This window comes from Rhea americana, unplaced genomic scaffold (genome assembly GCF_003343005.1).
Source record: "Rhea americana isolate MKP2758 unplaced genomic scaffold, rheAme1 scaffold_139, whole genome shotgun sequence".
NCBI classification, from domain to species: Eukaryota; Metazoa; Chordata; class Aves; order Rheiformes; family Rheidae; genus Rhea; species Rhea americana.
Window position 1 is genome coordinate 1,884,173 of NW_028185472.1, and position 14,659 is coordinate 1,898,831.

At 43.7% G+C, this 14,659-nt stretch overlaps 2 protein-coding genes and 1 long non-coding RNA gene across 6 annotated transcripts in view; 2 read left to right on the forward strand and 1 right to left on the reverse strand.

Moving 5' to 3' along the window:
• Positions 1-8,121, forward strand: part of CRACR2B (calcium release activated channel regulator 2B) — a 62,059-nt gene extending 53,938 nt beyond the window's left edge. For both annotated transcript variants that reach the window (XM_085298490.1, XM_085298488.1), the window contains exon 19: positions 8,045-8,121. The gene's annotated coding sequence lies outside the window, so the exon portion shown is untranslated. The remainder of the gene's footprint in view (positions 1-8,044) is intronic.
• Positions 1-14,659, forward strand: part of CD151 (CD151 molecule (Raph blood group)) — a 40,631-nt gene that overhangs the window by 8,405 nt on the left and 17,567 nt on the right. Inside the window, exons 1-2 of one of the 3 annotated variants that reach the window (XM_085298491.1) lie at positions 8,075-8,164; positions 14,484-14,587. In XM_085298491.1, coding sequence (XP_085154617.1) covers positions 14,504-14,587 — 84 coding nt within the window. In that variant the 5' untranslated portion in view covers positions 8,075-8,164; positions 14,484-14,503. Of the gene's footprint in view, positions 1-8,074; positions 8,165-13,376; positions 13,694-14,483; positions 14,588-14,659 lie in introns of those variants that run through there. The other 2 variants (XM_085298493.1, XM_085298494.1) reach the window with 2 other exon arrangements.
• LOC146599564 (uncharacterized) lies at positions 971-1,666 on the reverse strand. The gene is made up of 2 exons (XR_014894996.1): positions 1,375-1,666; positions 971-1,228 (listed from the first exon to the last, which is right to left on the reverse strand). It is a non-coding gene; the product is annotated as an uncharacterized LOC146599564 (long non-coding RNA).

Below are 14,659 nucleotides of genomic sequence, written 5' to 3' on the forward strand. Positions count from 1 at the left end.
CTACAGTAATTTAAGCAATAGTGTACTTACAAGTGTGTAAGTGGGAAGCTGTTTCCCTGTGAAGAAAAAGCATCAGAATGTTGGAGATGAATGGCAAATCCAAGGCTGCAGATCAGCAATATCTGGGCAAGTTTGTACCTTTAAAAATCATGTCTGGCCAGCCAGGCCTTCTCTTTCTGTGTTGTCCTGACCAAATGATGTTTTCTTCCTGCATCTGTGCACAACAGTAGTGGTTATCCAGCCAGATGTTGCTTTTCCACATGCATGCAACTGAAGAGAGGAGTTTTCTGAGTGGCAAGACTTGGGCACCAAAACTATCAGTGCTGAAATGCTCATTAGTTTGAGGTCAGTAAAAGAAGGATTATACTTTTTGCCAGAATTGTCCTGGTTACTTCCAGTGTGAATTTTAGAGTTCTATCTAAATTCTTGAAAAGCAAGAAGTGACATTTATTTTCTGGGTATTCCTGAATATCCTAGGGAGACCTCATTTTCAGAGTGGACAATTAGTACTGACTGAAACTCAAGTCTTTCTTGCACAGCAAAGACAAGGTACTTAGGTTTTCAGAAGCTTTTAGCTATGTTTTTCCTGGATTCTCTCTGGCTTTTGTCTTTAAGACCATCAGTAAGCCCTTGAATACTGAAAAAAAACCTGCTGGCAAACTGTGCTGTGAATTCCCTTTCCCCTCCTTGGTCACTAATGGTATGAGGGGTGTTGAGAGGCAGATAATGAGTCTGCCTGGTACTGGCAGTTTGCCATGTTCCTATCTTCTGCACACAGATGAAAAAGCTCTGCTGTTTTTTGTTGAACTCAGAGTAGTCTGAACCTGGAGCATGTGCTAATAATGTTCAGAGGGTCTCTGGAGGGAATGAACTAGGTGTTTACGCTCATCTCTTGAAATCTTGTGTTTTCCTGGAATTTGAGTTAATSCAAGAGTTCCAGAGTTGTAGAATGAAGGGACTACTTTTAAAATTTCTTGTCACATATCTTTTATTGTAAAGCTTTTAATAGAGAACACTATAAAGACACATGGTTCCACAGAGCCATTCAGGATATGACAAGCTGATCACCAGTTTGTGACTGGCCACCGGCTGATCACCTTGAGAAATGTAGTAGTCACATGCAAGGAACCCTATGCACCACAGGGACTGAGTGGGTGAAATCCTTTGACCTGTGTTGCTGTAAGAGATCGGATGATATGGTATGGTCCCTCTTGACTTAAAAATTGATCTGGAGGAGGGAAAGAAAAAAAGTAATAAAAAGATTGGCTTTAACTCCTTTATGGCTTTCCTGTAATGAGGCATGTTCATATAATTCATATAATAGATCAAATATATTCATATAATATGGGTATATATTCATATAATAAGGGTAACCTGAACTTGGAGCTGCTGTAGCCAAGGTGTGTTGACGATGGAGAAATCTTTTGCAGGATTTTTCAKTTAAGTTCAAAGTCCAACACAGTCTGTGCTTGAATCTGTTAGAGGAACCCTTTTCCAGTTGCTTATTCCTATCTGCTATAAATGATGATGATACCCTCAGACAGACTGGCCAAAGTCCGGAGCACTTCAGTACTGGTTATAGCTCTGTTCCCTTTATGGAGAGCTGCGTAACCTGCTCTTCCCCTGTACACTTGAAGCAGTACAGCTCGGAGAGCTCCTGAGCAAGCCCAGCCCTGGTGCCGCTGCGAGCAGGTYTGTACGCAGACTGGGAAGGAGAGGAAGAGGGAGGTGTTTCAGGGACATGGTTGGCGTCTTGGGGCTGGGGGATTTGTTTACATCTTGTTGGACTGTGCTCGGGGGTCAGGAACTTATTTTTTCCCTGCCCCCTGCCTTGGTGTTGGCCCAGCAAGTAGTTGCCTTGAGGACAGCCCATGCCTTCCAGTTATTTATTCACATGCTGACCCTTCGCTGCGAAGTTTGCAGCTGTTCTAAAAACAGCTGCGTAAATGGTTTTGGTGGAATCATTAAAACCTGCTACACAAGAGAGAGGCGAAGGGGGAGGAATGCTTTGTTTTTGGCTGGGGGTTGTTTAAGTTTTACTGGAAGAGTGGTTGTTTTCAGGGCAGCCTCACGCAGCCTTGATTGGGCATTGTTTTCAGCACTGCTCCTGTAGCAACAGCAGAGAGCGCTCCTATGGACTGGACGTACAGCTCCAGGAAATGAAATGTCATTTAATTTGTCCTTGGCCATGTTGGATATTTGATCTGCTTCTAGTAAAGTGTTTTTAGCTCTGGAAAGGAAGATGACTTCTCTAAACGTTTAATAGTTGCTCAAAAAGCAGTCTGCTTGGAGACATGGACATTGGGGTAGTATAAGGATGATGGGCAGAAGAGACTTCGTGGCCCTTGCTGAAGCCCTTTGTAGGGAAATGGTTGGTTGCAGACATGAGAGTCTTCCCACCTGAGGTGGCTGTCCTCAGTAGGAGRGAAGCTCTTATAAGGGGACATCACTGACAGCTCTCTAGTCTGCCAAATTAAGGTAAGACTTGTTGTAGCACTGTTCTGTGGCTGCATAATCTCTTTTCTTTTCTGTCAGTGCACTGGCGTGTTGCAGAATGTGTTGCCCCATTACCAGTACTGCAGATAATAAATCTGTTGCTGATGTGCTCTGAGGTCGTCTCTGGCRTAGCTGGCACCAGTACTGAGATAATCAACAACATATCTGAAGTGATGAAACTGTCACCTTAGTTTCTGCTGTCAAATCCCTTCTCAGCTGCTTTTAAAATATAGTCTTTATGGAACTGAAACTGAGACTGGCTTCCTGGGAGAGATCTGTGCTGCGAGTACAGAAACTTTCAMTTTACCTGTTTCCACTGCAGAAAAAGTGAACAGGAACAGCCTGATTGAAGCAGAACAAACTTTACATAAAAGAAAAAGCTGGTGCCAGCTTTCTGTGCACTTCTTTGTTTACTGCTGTGCTGTCTGCAGTCAGGTGTCTCAGGTGCAGGCATGGAAGTGCTAATAAGTAGCTTGAAGATTTTGTGTTGTACAGCTTTGCTCACTGTTGTGGTTTTCCAGAGGACAGAATGGTTCAGCAGATGGAGCATAAATCTTGAAATGTGAGGAAACTGCACCCAAGCCTTCTCTCTGCAGCCAGTGTTTTATCTGACTCAACMTCATTCAATCTCTATGTGCTCCTACATGTAACATGGAAATACTGAGACCTTATCTCTTTGCAGGTTTGCTTTGAGGAGTTAAACGGCCTTGGAGGCTGTGAGGTTATATAGGACATTGTGTCAYAGAGGCTAGAAGTGTACCCTATGATGACACCAGCTGCTTTGTGTTTGAAAAACTGAATATATTTTGATGAYGGGATTTAAAGTCCAATGATCTGTTTGTGAAGTAAGTGAGATGAAAATGATGGYGTGCAGTGGGTACGCACCCAATATTGTGGGTAGGTGGAAAATCTATTGGCCTTTGACTAATCAGCTGGGACAATGTTGAGATTTGTAGGGAACGAAACTAAAAGCACCTTTGCAAAGAGACTCTGCAGCCAAATGGTTAGCAATGATATACTAACTACACGATAAATGTCTGGAGGTTAGTCTTTGCACTGAGCTTAAACACTGTGCACAAAATGGTTATCCATAAAGAGTGATAAAATAGTTACAGTCCCTGTGGTATTTGGAGACCACTTTGAGTTCGTGCACAGAATTCCCTGACTGGTCTTCAGCATGGCTGGGAGGATTATTACAGATGGGCTWGTTATTATTGGCATAGTCTAATACTGGCATGGCTACAGAGGGAGGGAGATTTTGCAAATATTCCCTGAAAACAGAGAGGATCCAGTTGCTTCTCTTCTGGGAGCTGAGCTGGAAAGGACAGGGTAATTAACACAAAGGGATCAGGAGGAAAGCTGATTCTGCACGAACTCTTTTGTTCTTTTGTTTAGAAATTTGGTTTAATGCTACTGATCAATTCACCAGTGCAGACAAAGCCCTACTTTAAAAGAAAAACCTGGTGGCTATGAACAGAGATAGAAAACAGAATTAAAAGCACCAAYAGCAGGCTGTAGTGAACACAGAGTTTCTCTTGCCTGTTAGCTAAGCCTGACCTATCTGAACTGCTGTTCCTAGTCAAACTCTCATTGCTGTGAGCTTTCTGCAAACATACACCAGGCACTGATTTCTGGCACTTCTAATGAGAGAGTAAAAAGACTGTTATTGTTCCTCTTTTCAGTTAAAAAGGCCAGTGAAGTGGTTCCTGTATATAAATAGTGTAAAGTACTTTGGGATCCCTTGGGATAAAGGGGGCTTTATTAAATACAAGATGATGTTGTTCGACACAGAAGGAGTTCCCATTAATCAAGCACTGAGTGCCTGTCTCTTGCCYGCCTTATGGTTTTAACCAGGGCCTGTGTGTTTGAAGGGGCCTGTTGCTTTTCAGATTATCAAATTCTGGGAGCAGTGGCCTGTGGCTTCATAATTTGAGAATGTGGCTGTCTCTATGTGTTTTGTTAGGACCAGAAAGCCTTATCRAGTGTTTTTGTGCTCCAGAACTGTTTCACTATAAAGCAAGCAAACACACACTCCTGGGCATATTTTCTTGCTCTTTTTTATCCTCAAGGATCCTGAAATCAGGTTTCATCACCTCTCCCAGGTTTGAATAACCCCATCATAAAATACTTACTACACAGGAATGTGTGTGGTGATGAGCATACAGATCTTTGCTGAGTTTAAAATTAATCTCATTGTTATTTGTGTTTCAGTAACTCCTTCCCCTGAGGAGTAAATCATCTCAGAAAAATGAGGGGAACAGCTGAGTGCTCTTATCCTGAGACAGCTCTTGTGCTGAAGAAGGTGGCTACTCGGGTGTATTAGGCACATAATTCCTCTTTGGATTCCTGGCTCTCATTATAACTAGTAGGAGTTAAGGGCCTATGTCTCTCTTGAGAAGTATATTCAAAATATATCATCTAGAGYCATGATAGAATAAATAGGTGATTTTGCAAGTGTGGCCCCTCACACTCAGGAGGATGACAGGYTTTTTCTAGGAGCAGGTCTTTGACTCATCTGTAGAGGTGACGCCCAGGCCCAGAAGGTGCTAAGGTGAGATCCTCCTAGATTCCCAAGACATGATCTCACTTACCCTTTTAAGTTCTTCAGAAAGACCTCCTTGTGGAGAGGTGGAGCCAAGTGGGGTCCCCTCAGAGATGACCAAGAGATTTTATTTCTTATTGAATGTACTTGGCTTTCTAAGCTATCTTCGGCTACCTAGGAACTGTTGTGCATAGGCTTGGTTAAAACAAATGATGTGGCCAGAAATTGTTTGATTCTCAGCAGCCCCTAGAAGGCTTGAAACAAGATTATTTCATTCTAGGCACCATATAAACAGTCACGGAAAATTGCTCCCCACCCTGAGGAGTGTGTAATCAGTTTAGACAATGTGCAGGGGGAGGTGAAAGCAGGATGCTGTTTCCGAGCTGTGGTTTATAGAATCTCCTTTATAAGTACAAAATATGTTTAGTTTCCGTGTAAAGGTTTAGGGAGCAGGGTTCTAGACCCAAATCTGTTCTGCATGTTTACCCTAAACAAACTATAAATGGAAAAAAAAAATCCTGAGAAGAAGCTTCATTGCCTCACTAGATGTCTGGCTCATGTTTTGCTTTTTCMCTGGCACTAGAGGCATAAGTACTTTGACTTTCCAGCATGTTCTGGCATGCTGAAATAGAAAACAAAACATTCAGCTTTCTATCCTGGGCTGACTTTCTGTTCTAAATGGGCAGAAGTGTGGGAGCTGCATGAAGCAGACCTATAAATGGTAGGGCACAAGGGTTGCTCAGGGAGAGTTTGTGCTCAGCCTCGGGACTGAGGATACTTCGGAGTTATTGCTTGCTTTGCAGGTGGCTGTGCCTTTCCTCCTCTCCACTTGTGCCTCCAAAGTGGTCTCTGGGCTACTGAAAGAAGGGAGAGCTGCTGGAAGTACAGGCAGCCAGGCAAAAGCTTTGGTGAGGGAGTATCTCTGTGTAAATACTCAGCTGCTGAGCAAAGCTTGAAGGCAGATCATGAGCCTCTGAGCAGCTTTCTCTTTCAGAAGAGAAGGAAAAAAGGAAAGGGTTGTGAGCTGTTCAGTCTTATCCAGGCAAGGCACTGAGTGTCTGCACAGTAACACCTGCCACTACAGAGATGTTTTTTTAATATTGTCTGTTTTGTTTGTCAAATATTATTTTAAAGTGGTTCCTGAAACAGATCATAGATATAGAAAAGTCTCCATTCATTTAAACAACCTATTGTCCAGCACAGTGTGTGACAGATCTTTTAGTTTAGTTTATAATTCCAGTACTTAGCCTATTTCTGAATGTCTCAAGAGCTGCGATTTTCACTGTTTCTCTAAAGAGATTCTTCTATGGTTTCAGAGACTACATAGTAATGTGAGTTAACAAGTTTCTAGCACTTACCAGAGCATTCCTTTTCTTCAAGAATGCTAGCAGGGGTAATCTATGCTGATTATAAATGAAGATGTATTGCTTATACTGTGCCTGAACGAGGCCTGCAGGAAACTCTCCTTGAAGTTAATAGAATGTTAAAATGATTATTAACTGTGTTAAATTTCATCTGATAATAAGAAGTAAACTTCTACTCTTCCCAGGTGGTTTGAAAACACTCTGCTCTCCCACCAGGCAAGTCAGGAAGCATTACTGCTTCCATATCCTGGTAAGGGCAATAGATAAGAGATCTTAAGCCTTGGGCTGTGAAATAAGTAAGTGTCAGGGTGTAGATCTAAGCATCAGTAACTCAGTATCCAAACAGACAAATTGGTTAAGAAGAACTGATATTCTCTTCTCTTCTTTCCATCCTACTGCCATTGATGCCAATGGAGACACTTCCATGGAGAATCAAATCTGCCTGCTGTAGTATGAGGTTGAGATGGCTGAGGATATGGTGGTACAAACGTATGTAGAAAAAACAAAGACCTTTGCCTTACAAAAGCAGGCCTGTTTTTTCAGCTGTGCCTAGCCTCTTGCTTCAGGGGGCAGAGAGGATGCTGGAGGCCATTTCTCACTGTGACAGCCATGTACAGCCTAGCTGCCTCCACAGAAATGCAGTGAGGTTGCAGAGAAATTACTCCCGCTACATTTAACAGGTCCTTCCTCTAGCTTGTTGCTGATCCTTTCTAAAGGAGGCGCTGAGATGAGAGGTCGAGSCCCCGCTCTAGGAGGATTGGCAGTGGCAGAGGAGTTTGGGAGAACTATTTTCTGATGACCCAGTCTGCCAGGAGGTTACTTTGGTGAGGAGTGGAGACTCTCCCATTTGATCCAGCTCTGTGATTCAGGAATATTGTAGTTACCTTCCAGGGAGCTTCCCAAAATCCTGTGATGGAGCAGAGCCTGCCATGATGCTTAGGACTTGTCTTGGTTGTGCTTCAGCAGGGATGGAGGCTGAAGAAAACAGCAACTTCCAAGCTTCCTTTTTCTCTTTATGTTTTGGCTCGTGCTCCATTTCTCGAGACTCCTCAGCCCTGGGAGCAGAGGATGGCTGTATGCAGTGAGTTCTGACCCTACATGCCCTCTTCTTTTGCTCCTCTTAGGCTGTCCTGAAATGCCTCCCATGGCAGGGCTAGGGGCAGTGGTCACTTTGAAGCATTGTCACCAGCTAGGACATCACATTGCACAGGAGGGTTTTCTTCATGAACTTTTTCATAGAGTTACTTCCAGATCCTTTTGGACTCCTCTATTGTTGCCAAAATGGACTGTCACCGTGGCACATATATGGCCTTGACAGAAACAATAGCAATATTTACAGGACATTGCAGACATGTAATTCCTATTGTCCTATATTCCTATACATGTCCTATTCTGGCAGTTTCCTACCATTAGAAGATCTTCACATTTCCCATTGCTGCAGTCTAGGTTTCCCCTATTATTCCATGCACACTTCCCAGTTTATTCAAATGTGCTCATGAGGTGTATTCAAATACATTCTGAAGTTACGTGCTCTTCATTAAAAGGAGGGCTTGATGGCAAAATATGTTACCACATTCTGATTCCCAGAAGAAAACTTGACATATTTTGTGATTCGCTGTCTCTCTTTTCCTCTCTTTTTCAGCTGTCTGCTTTCTTGAACCCAAGAGAGGACAAAAGCCAGCGAGAAAAGAACGGGAAGAAAAAGCCTTTGTAGGAAACGGAAGATTTGCACTGGTGTTCTGAGTTGTTTTGGTGGTGAAAGGTCAGTACCCGATTTGCTGACCTATCTTGGCTATCTGTTTGAGGTGGATAGTGGTACTTAAGAATTGTGTAAAGCACAGCACTTCTACAAGCTTTAGAGTTCTTCTCTTGGGAAGCTTTATTTAATGGCTTGTAGCTGCTTTCTGGGCTATGTGAGATCTGCTGGCAAGCTGATAAACATCTTAATGCTTTTTCTGCAGATATTTCAGTGGGGTAAGTGAAGCAGTGGTGGTAATATTTTCATTTTTCAGAGAGAGAACTTGGACAGTGAGATCATGTCTCCAACAGCTTGAGTTAGCCTTCCTGGAGAATGAGGTCTTCAGTCAATTTGCTGCAGATAGTATGTCAGGTTATCAGCCTACACCTGAACTGCACATACCAAGTAGAGCATGTCTGTTCTGTTTGCTGAGACCTGCTTTAGGGTTATCTGCTATGCAGCTAGCCAGCAGCATAAACAGACTTCAGGTAACCTTGCCCTCCGGGCCAACAGCGTGCACAGTGCGTGAGGTAGACACATAGGCAAGGGGTGTGTAATACTGAACTTACAGTGCTTGGGAGCTACTCTTTCATAGCAGCATAAATAAAGCCAGAAGGTCTGTTCTGTGCTAAGTCTTTCTTGTGTGTGTTCGCAAAGATGGGCTAGAGGGCTGTTCTTTAGCCCTCACTGCTGGTCATTTAGTTGTTACGGGGATGAGTGCTGTATAAAATGTAGGATGTTCTGTTTCCCCCCTCCCCAGTTCATAAAAGTTACCTGTGAAATAGACCTCACTGACATGTTGCACACCAATTTTCTTGCCATTACTCATTATTTTTAAGCATTGCTTTGTGTTGCCTTTAATGGCCTGGGAACTATTTCATTTGTTTTGGCATTGTTTCTTCAACAACCTTAAGATGCTGCTTCAGGGCATGTTGTGCAGAAAAGGCCTGCAGGCCTGGCTTTCTTTGCTGTTTAATTAACTCCTGTTACTCTGCAAGTTGAGGCAAATGTACTAGGCAAAGTCTGTGATGACTAAATAAATGTCTAGCCAGCAGGAGTGTGTGTGTATGTGCATGCCACGTGCTTTCTGAGCTGGGATGTAGATGCATGCCTGCATATGCCTTTGGGCCTGCAAGTGAAAATACAGTAGTCTGATGTAGGATACCAGACCAAGTCTTGCCACTGAGATTCTAGGTGCTTCAGCAAAACAGAACAGCTGTTTGTGCAGTGCTGTGTTCACAAGTGCTCAGCACCCGGAATTGGAGCTTAAATGCTCAACTTCAAATGCAGTCTTATTGTCCAGTTTGTCCTGAGGCCTTAGCCTTGGTAAAACCAGAGCCCTTGAAAACTGAGCCTTAGAATGGCTAACATTTTAAGCTGATCTCTGCCTTGCCCAGCAGTCATGCACCATATCATATTACCCAGCTGGGAGGTTGTGACCTGCATTCAGACAGAGGAAGAATTCTCTCTCTCTTTTTTAATTTTTTCTAGACATGATTGTATAGATGAGTCAGCCTTTCTTGCTCCTTCTCCTTCTTGTAGTTGCTTCCCTATTACTCTGTTTTCTAATACTTCATATCTATTGTATTTAAGCATCTCACAATCCTTAATGTATTTGAGCCAGCACACCCTATAAATGTTTGCCACAATAGCTTTACGAGACAGTCTTAGTGTAAGTATAGATTCTAGTAACCACAAAAGAGGTTGTACTGCTTATTTGGCCAAGATAATGTATATTGGCAAAAGCACTTTTAAGGTGGTGAAAATGCATTGCTGTAGGGCTTTTACCAATGCAGCGAAGTCACTTGGAGCCTGTCAYGCCTCACAGCTGTCATGCCTCTATCAGCAACAGTTCTCACTGCAGATCTTTACAGCATCACTGAGTTCAGAGAGATGAGTGTCCTGCATTGTAGAGGAAGAACAAGGGCAAGGGATAGGTTAAATGACTTGCCCAAAACCATGCAGGAAGTATGTGTCAGAGTGGAGAACTGAGTTCAAGCTGTTCAGTTCCCAGTTCCTTGAATTAAACTTCAAACTATTCTCCATCCCTATTTCCTTCACACTAATTTTGTCTTTGTCTTTCTTTTTTCCCCTCTAGTCTTTGTGTGTTTTGTTTCTTTGAGGCTGCTTTCTCTTCTTGTCTCTCACATTATGGTATGTAGACATAGTAGGAATCTGTTACCAACTTCTGGCACGTTATATATAAAGATACATCTCTTCATTGTGTGACTAGCTTTCACTGCCTTCATCTCATGATTACTTTTCTTTGTATTTAGCTTGCTGATGAAAGTACTGTCTATTTGAATAAACCAAATGAGCTTCATTGTGGCAGTGCTTTTGGTCTTTTAGCCACTTTTTCAATTAGCAAACATTTCTCATTATGAAGCTCATGTCTTATGCAGTTGTAAATATATGCATGTGGCATGGCTCACCATTTTCTGTCCAGTGGAGAGCTTGTTCATAGTTATCTATGTGATTCAGCATAAACATTTCCCTCAGTGTTTTGAAATGGAATACAACTGTGGGTGCTAATTAATGTTGCTTGTTCTCATCCGGTTTCAAGAATGTTTTGTATCACTTATGTGGGTCTGAAATAACAGTGACTGAAGCCAAGAAACTCTGGTCACATTAGTGGATTTTGGATGAGGCCCTGAGGTTCATGCTCATCAAGGTGTTCAGGTGCAGACCAGGACCTCCTGCTTTTGGAGGCTGAGAGACTCAGAGCCAGAGGTCATCATTAGCTGGCTGAACCTGAGAGGCAGATTGTGGCTCACTGCCTCCTGCTCCCAGCTGTTAGTGGAAAGTTTGGTGCTTAGTGCCCCCTGGCCTCCACCTCTTCACTGCCCAAGCTTTTTGCAAAAGGCACACCTCTGATGTCTCCTGCCCTCACTCACTTTCCTTGAAGAGCAGACATCTCCCTACAGCTTTGCCTGAACCATTCTTCGCGGGTGATGGGGAGAGGTAGGCCACCCTGTACGAGGCAAGGAGAAGCAAAGCATTACTTTCAAAGGGAGGGCCTGGAGAGAACTGTGCTTCCATGAATAGCTTTCTGGGTGAGTCAGTAAGCGTGCAGAGGCACCCAGTATCATCAGTTCTGCTCCTGGCTAAGAAGGGCAGATCAAACAGGAGACTGCCATGATTGCCTACTGACTCATGGCCTACCATTACTGCATGAATCACCATGCTTTATAAACCTGCAGCTGTTTGCTGCCAGCTGTCTGGAAATAAATAGATCCTCTGCTTGCAATGGCAAAACTGCGCTGCGTGAAAAGCCTGTAAGTGTTGCTTAGTGGAGCAATATCTGAAATGTTGAGGGAAATTTCAGACTCTATAATCTTAGCCCAAGGAAAGTCTCAGCTGTGTGTCTGCCCTGCCCTCAGCCAAGAACAAGATTCAGTTTTGTACGGGCTATCTGTGGTCCCAGATCAGAAGGAGGTGCCAATCAACATTGCTCAGTAGGGCCCAGCACCTGCTGTTTGGTGGTACCTGGAAATACTGTTAGTGACTTTTTTTTTAATGATATACTCTAAGAGGAAGAAGAAGATCATGGAATCCTTTGAAGGCAGGAGGGGTTGCTTGGATGAGTGATACAGTGAGGTGACACWGCTGTTTGCATCCAGCTCTCTGGGTCAGATCCAGCCCAAGAACAGAGACCATCAGTACTGTTCCCTGGCTGATCAGTGAAATGAAGCAGAGCGGTCTCAGAGGAAAGTGCACTGCAGGTTTGCTGTGCACAGCCCTGATGTTAGCAGGCGTGGGCAAAATGCCAAGGATAGCAGAACCTGTAGTCTGTCCCCAGAGGGCAGGCATCTGGGTCTGGGCTGAGGTACCTATCTTGGGTCGTGCAAATGTGTGTAGCTGTGGAAGCTTGCCTGGCTGCTGCTTTTCCTGTTYTGTGGCTAATTGAAGCCTCTGGGAGCTGTAAATCTGTCACCTTCYATCAACATTACATTCACAAGGCATCTTCTCATTCAGAATTACAAGTCTGTTCAGAGCATATAGTGCCACCAGCATCCATTCCTTCCCCCTGCCCCAGGCTTTTGTGCTGCAACATGGTAATTAATCCGAGCGTCGCTGGTGTTTCTGATATTTTCTGAAGATCAGAAGTTATGCTCCTTGATATATGCCACCATCTCAGAGCTGCTCCCTTCTCCAGTGAAATGGCTTTCTGCTGCCAACTGTGCTGTTGGATGTTATTCTAGAGAAAAATGTTGTCCTGGGAAACTGGGTGAGGGGGACAGGCATGGATGGACTGCTGCTAGGATGAGCATGTTCTCAGTCTTACATTCCTTGCTAGCCTTATTTATTAGTTTCTACAACACCAGCCTGGCTGGGGTTTTGAGTGGGCTGTAGTGATAGAAAAGGAAATACCTGCCYGCAAATAAAAAGTGCTGCTGACTGGGCAGCTGCGGTTCCCGGGCTAGGCTCTGAAGCCTGGTGTTAGAAATGTAGAAACACAGATGATACTAACTGACAGACTCAACCGGGTAGCCWCTAGATGTGACAGCCTGGGTGTGTACTCAGTGCTCTCAGGTAGAGATCTAGTCTGAAGCTCTTTTATTACTACCTGGTGTTTTGCAGGGAAATCTCCAAGGTAGATTAGTGTCTATCTCACAAGGCAGGCTTGCAGGAGCAGTGGCTTTCCAGAGGAACCTTGCACTACTTGTGAGAAGGAATTTCAGTCTAAGCAAGCATGAACTTGGTGCCTCTGGAAAYGAGGAGAGGCTCCTGCCTGCTTTCAGGGAAATCTTTGCTTCCAGAAAGCCTTTTGCTCTGATGTGGACACAAGATGTTCAGAAGAGAGAAGACAAGTGCATCATTCCCCACTGACTGGCAGAGATAAAGCAGATGTTTCTGAATTGAAGCAGCTCACAGAAACCAAAAGGTTGTTTCTGCAGACTGCCACAAACAGCTGACGCTGACAGTGATACTCTCGGCAGTGCCTTTTGGCTATCTGTCCTGTCAGGCAGTCRTGAAATTTTTGTGAGAAGTTCAGAACTTCTTCTGGCATAACAAGGAGTCTGTGACATTACATGAATCTGCACTTGCTGCAGACCCATTTCTGAGAAACCAGCTGAAGAGTGTAGCAGATCTCAAACACTGCTCTGGGATTGATCCATAACACATTTCCAGCTGCTTATGTATTTGCAGTGATTTGATTTATTTATTTTTTATGCTGTCAGATCATTTGAAGCCAATGGTTGTTATGTGTTTCTTCCTCCTAGTAGATGGGACAACTGCCCTAGGAAACAGAGCTGGCTGGTGAGAATTGCCATAAAAAATAAGTAGACAGTGTGAAGAACAGAATTAATCACCATATTGCTGGGATTCAAAAGGGATAGATCATTTGGATGGATAATGAGTACGTTCCCAGTTACAGCTGTAAGAATTAAAAATACCTAGAACTTACTGAAGGATCTGTTGAAGGCAATTGTAACTAATGCCAAYGAAGGAGGAAAGTTTGCTGGAGCCAGATTATTCTATAAATGCCAAGGAGAGAGTTTCTGTCATCTCCTTYAGAAGCAGCAGATATGGGCTGCAGGCAGGAGCCAGGTACTGAGATTTTCTGGAACTCTGATCTGATACCTGATGGTGGGTCCTATGGTTAGAGTGGGCRTGATAAGGGTAGGGTGGCCACAGTTCAGTCTGAGTAACAGCTCCTGCTGAAGGCGCTTGTTCAGGATATAGGAGAGAATTCTAGGAAAACTTGGGATGATGCAAATCTTTTGAGTGAAATCACACTTGGAGAAGGCTGTTCGCTTTGTTTCTGTGGGCACCAAASTTCCCTCAACACTGAAAACAAAATTGTTGTTTTTGATCTGGTTCTATAGTGCAACCAGGAACAGGTCTGGGATTTCATGTATTTCAATTTACATCAGAGGAAGTGAGCATGGGCTACACTGAAGTTTGCTCACAGTACTGATGATCACAATTGCTAAATCTCCAGCCAGGGGCTGCAGTAATTGCTGTGTTCACACGAGGATAGGGATGATCCAGCCACCATGAGCATTTCTAATGGAAAATGAGTCTCCAGAGATGACAGTGGGATGAAAAGAGAGAAGGAGGATGAAGGCAGTATAGTAAGACCACATACTGGTACCATCTGCCTCTCTCTGACACTGTGTGAGGTCTCATGCTGTGCAGGTCACTCAAATGGATACAAGAGCTCTTTATATAAGCACTGTCTAGCATCCCTGAAGTCACTTTAATGGCTTGCTCTGTGCGTTACTTCAGCAAAAGCTTGAAGGTGTGCACTCTTGCAAGAGGAGAGTAGTAACACTGCCCTTTTGGGAGAAGGGATGTGAGGACGACTGGCTTCTAAAACTTTTTTTTTTCTTTCCAGGAACTTGATAAGCCAGAAAGATGCGTGAGTATACTGAAAAGAAGGAAACATGTGGGACCATCTGTCTCAAATACCTGCTTTTCATCTTCAACTTCTTTTTCTGGGTAAGGAGCTGCAGCCTTTTTCAGGGGCACATAGGTAACACTGCAGTTTTGATGGCAAGGACAGAAATCTTG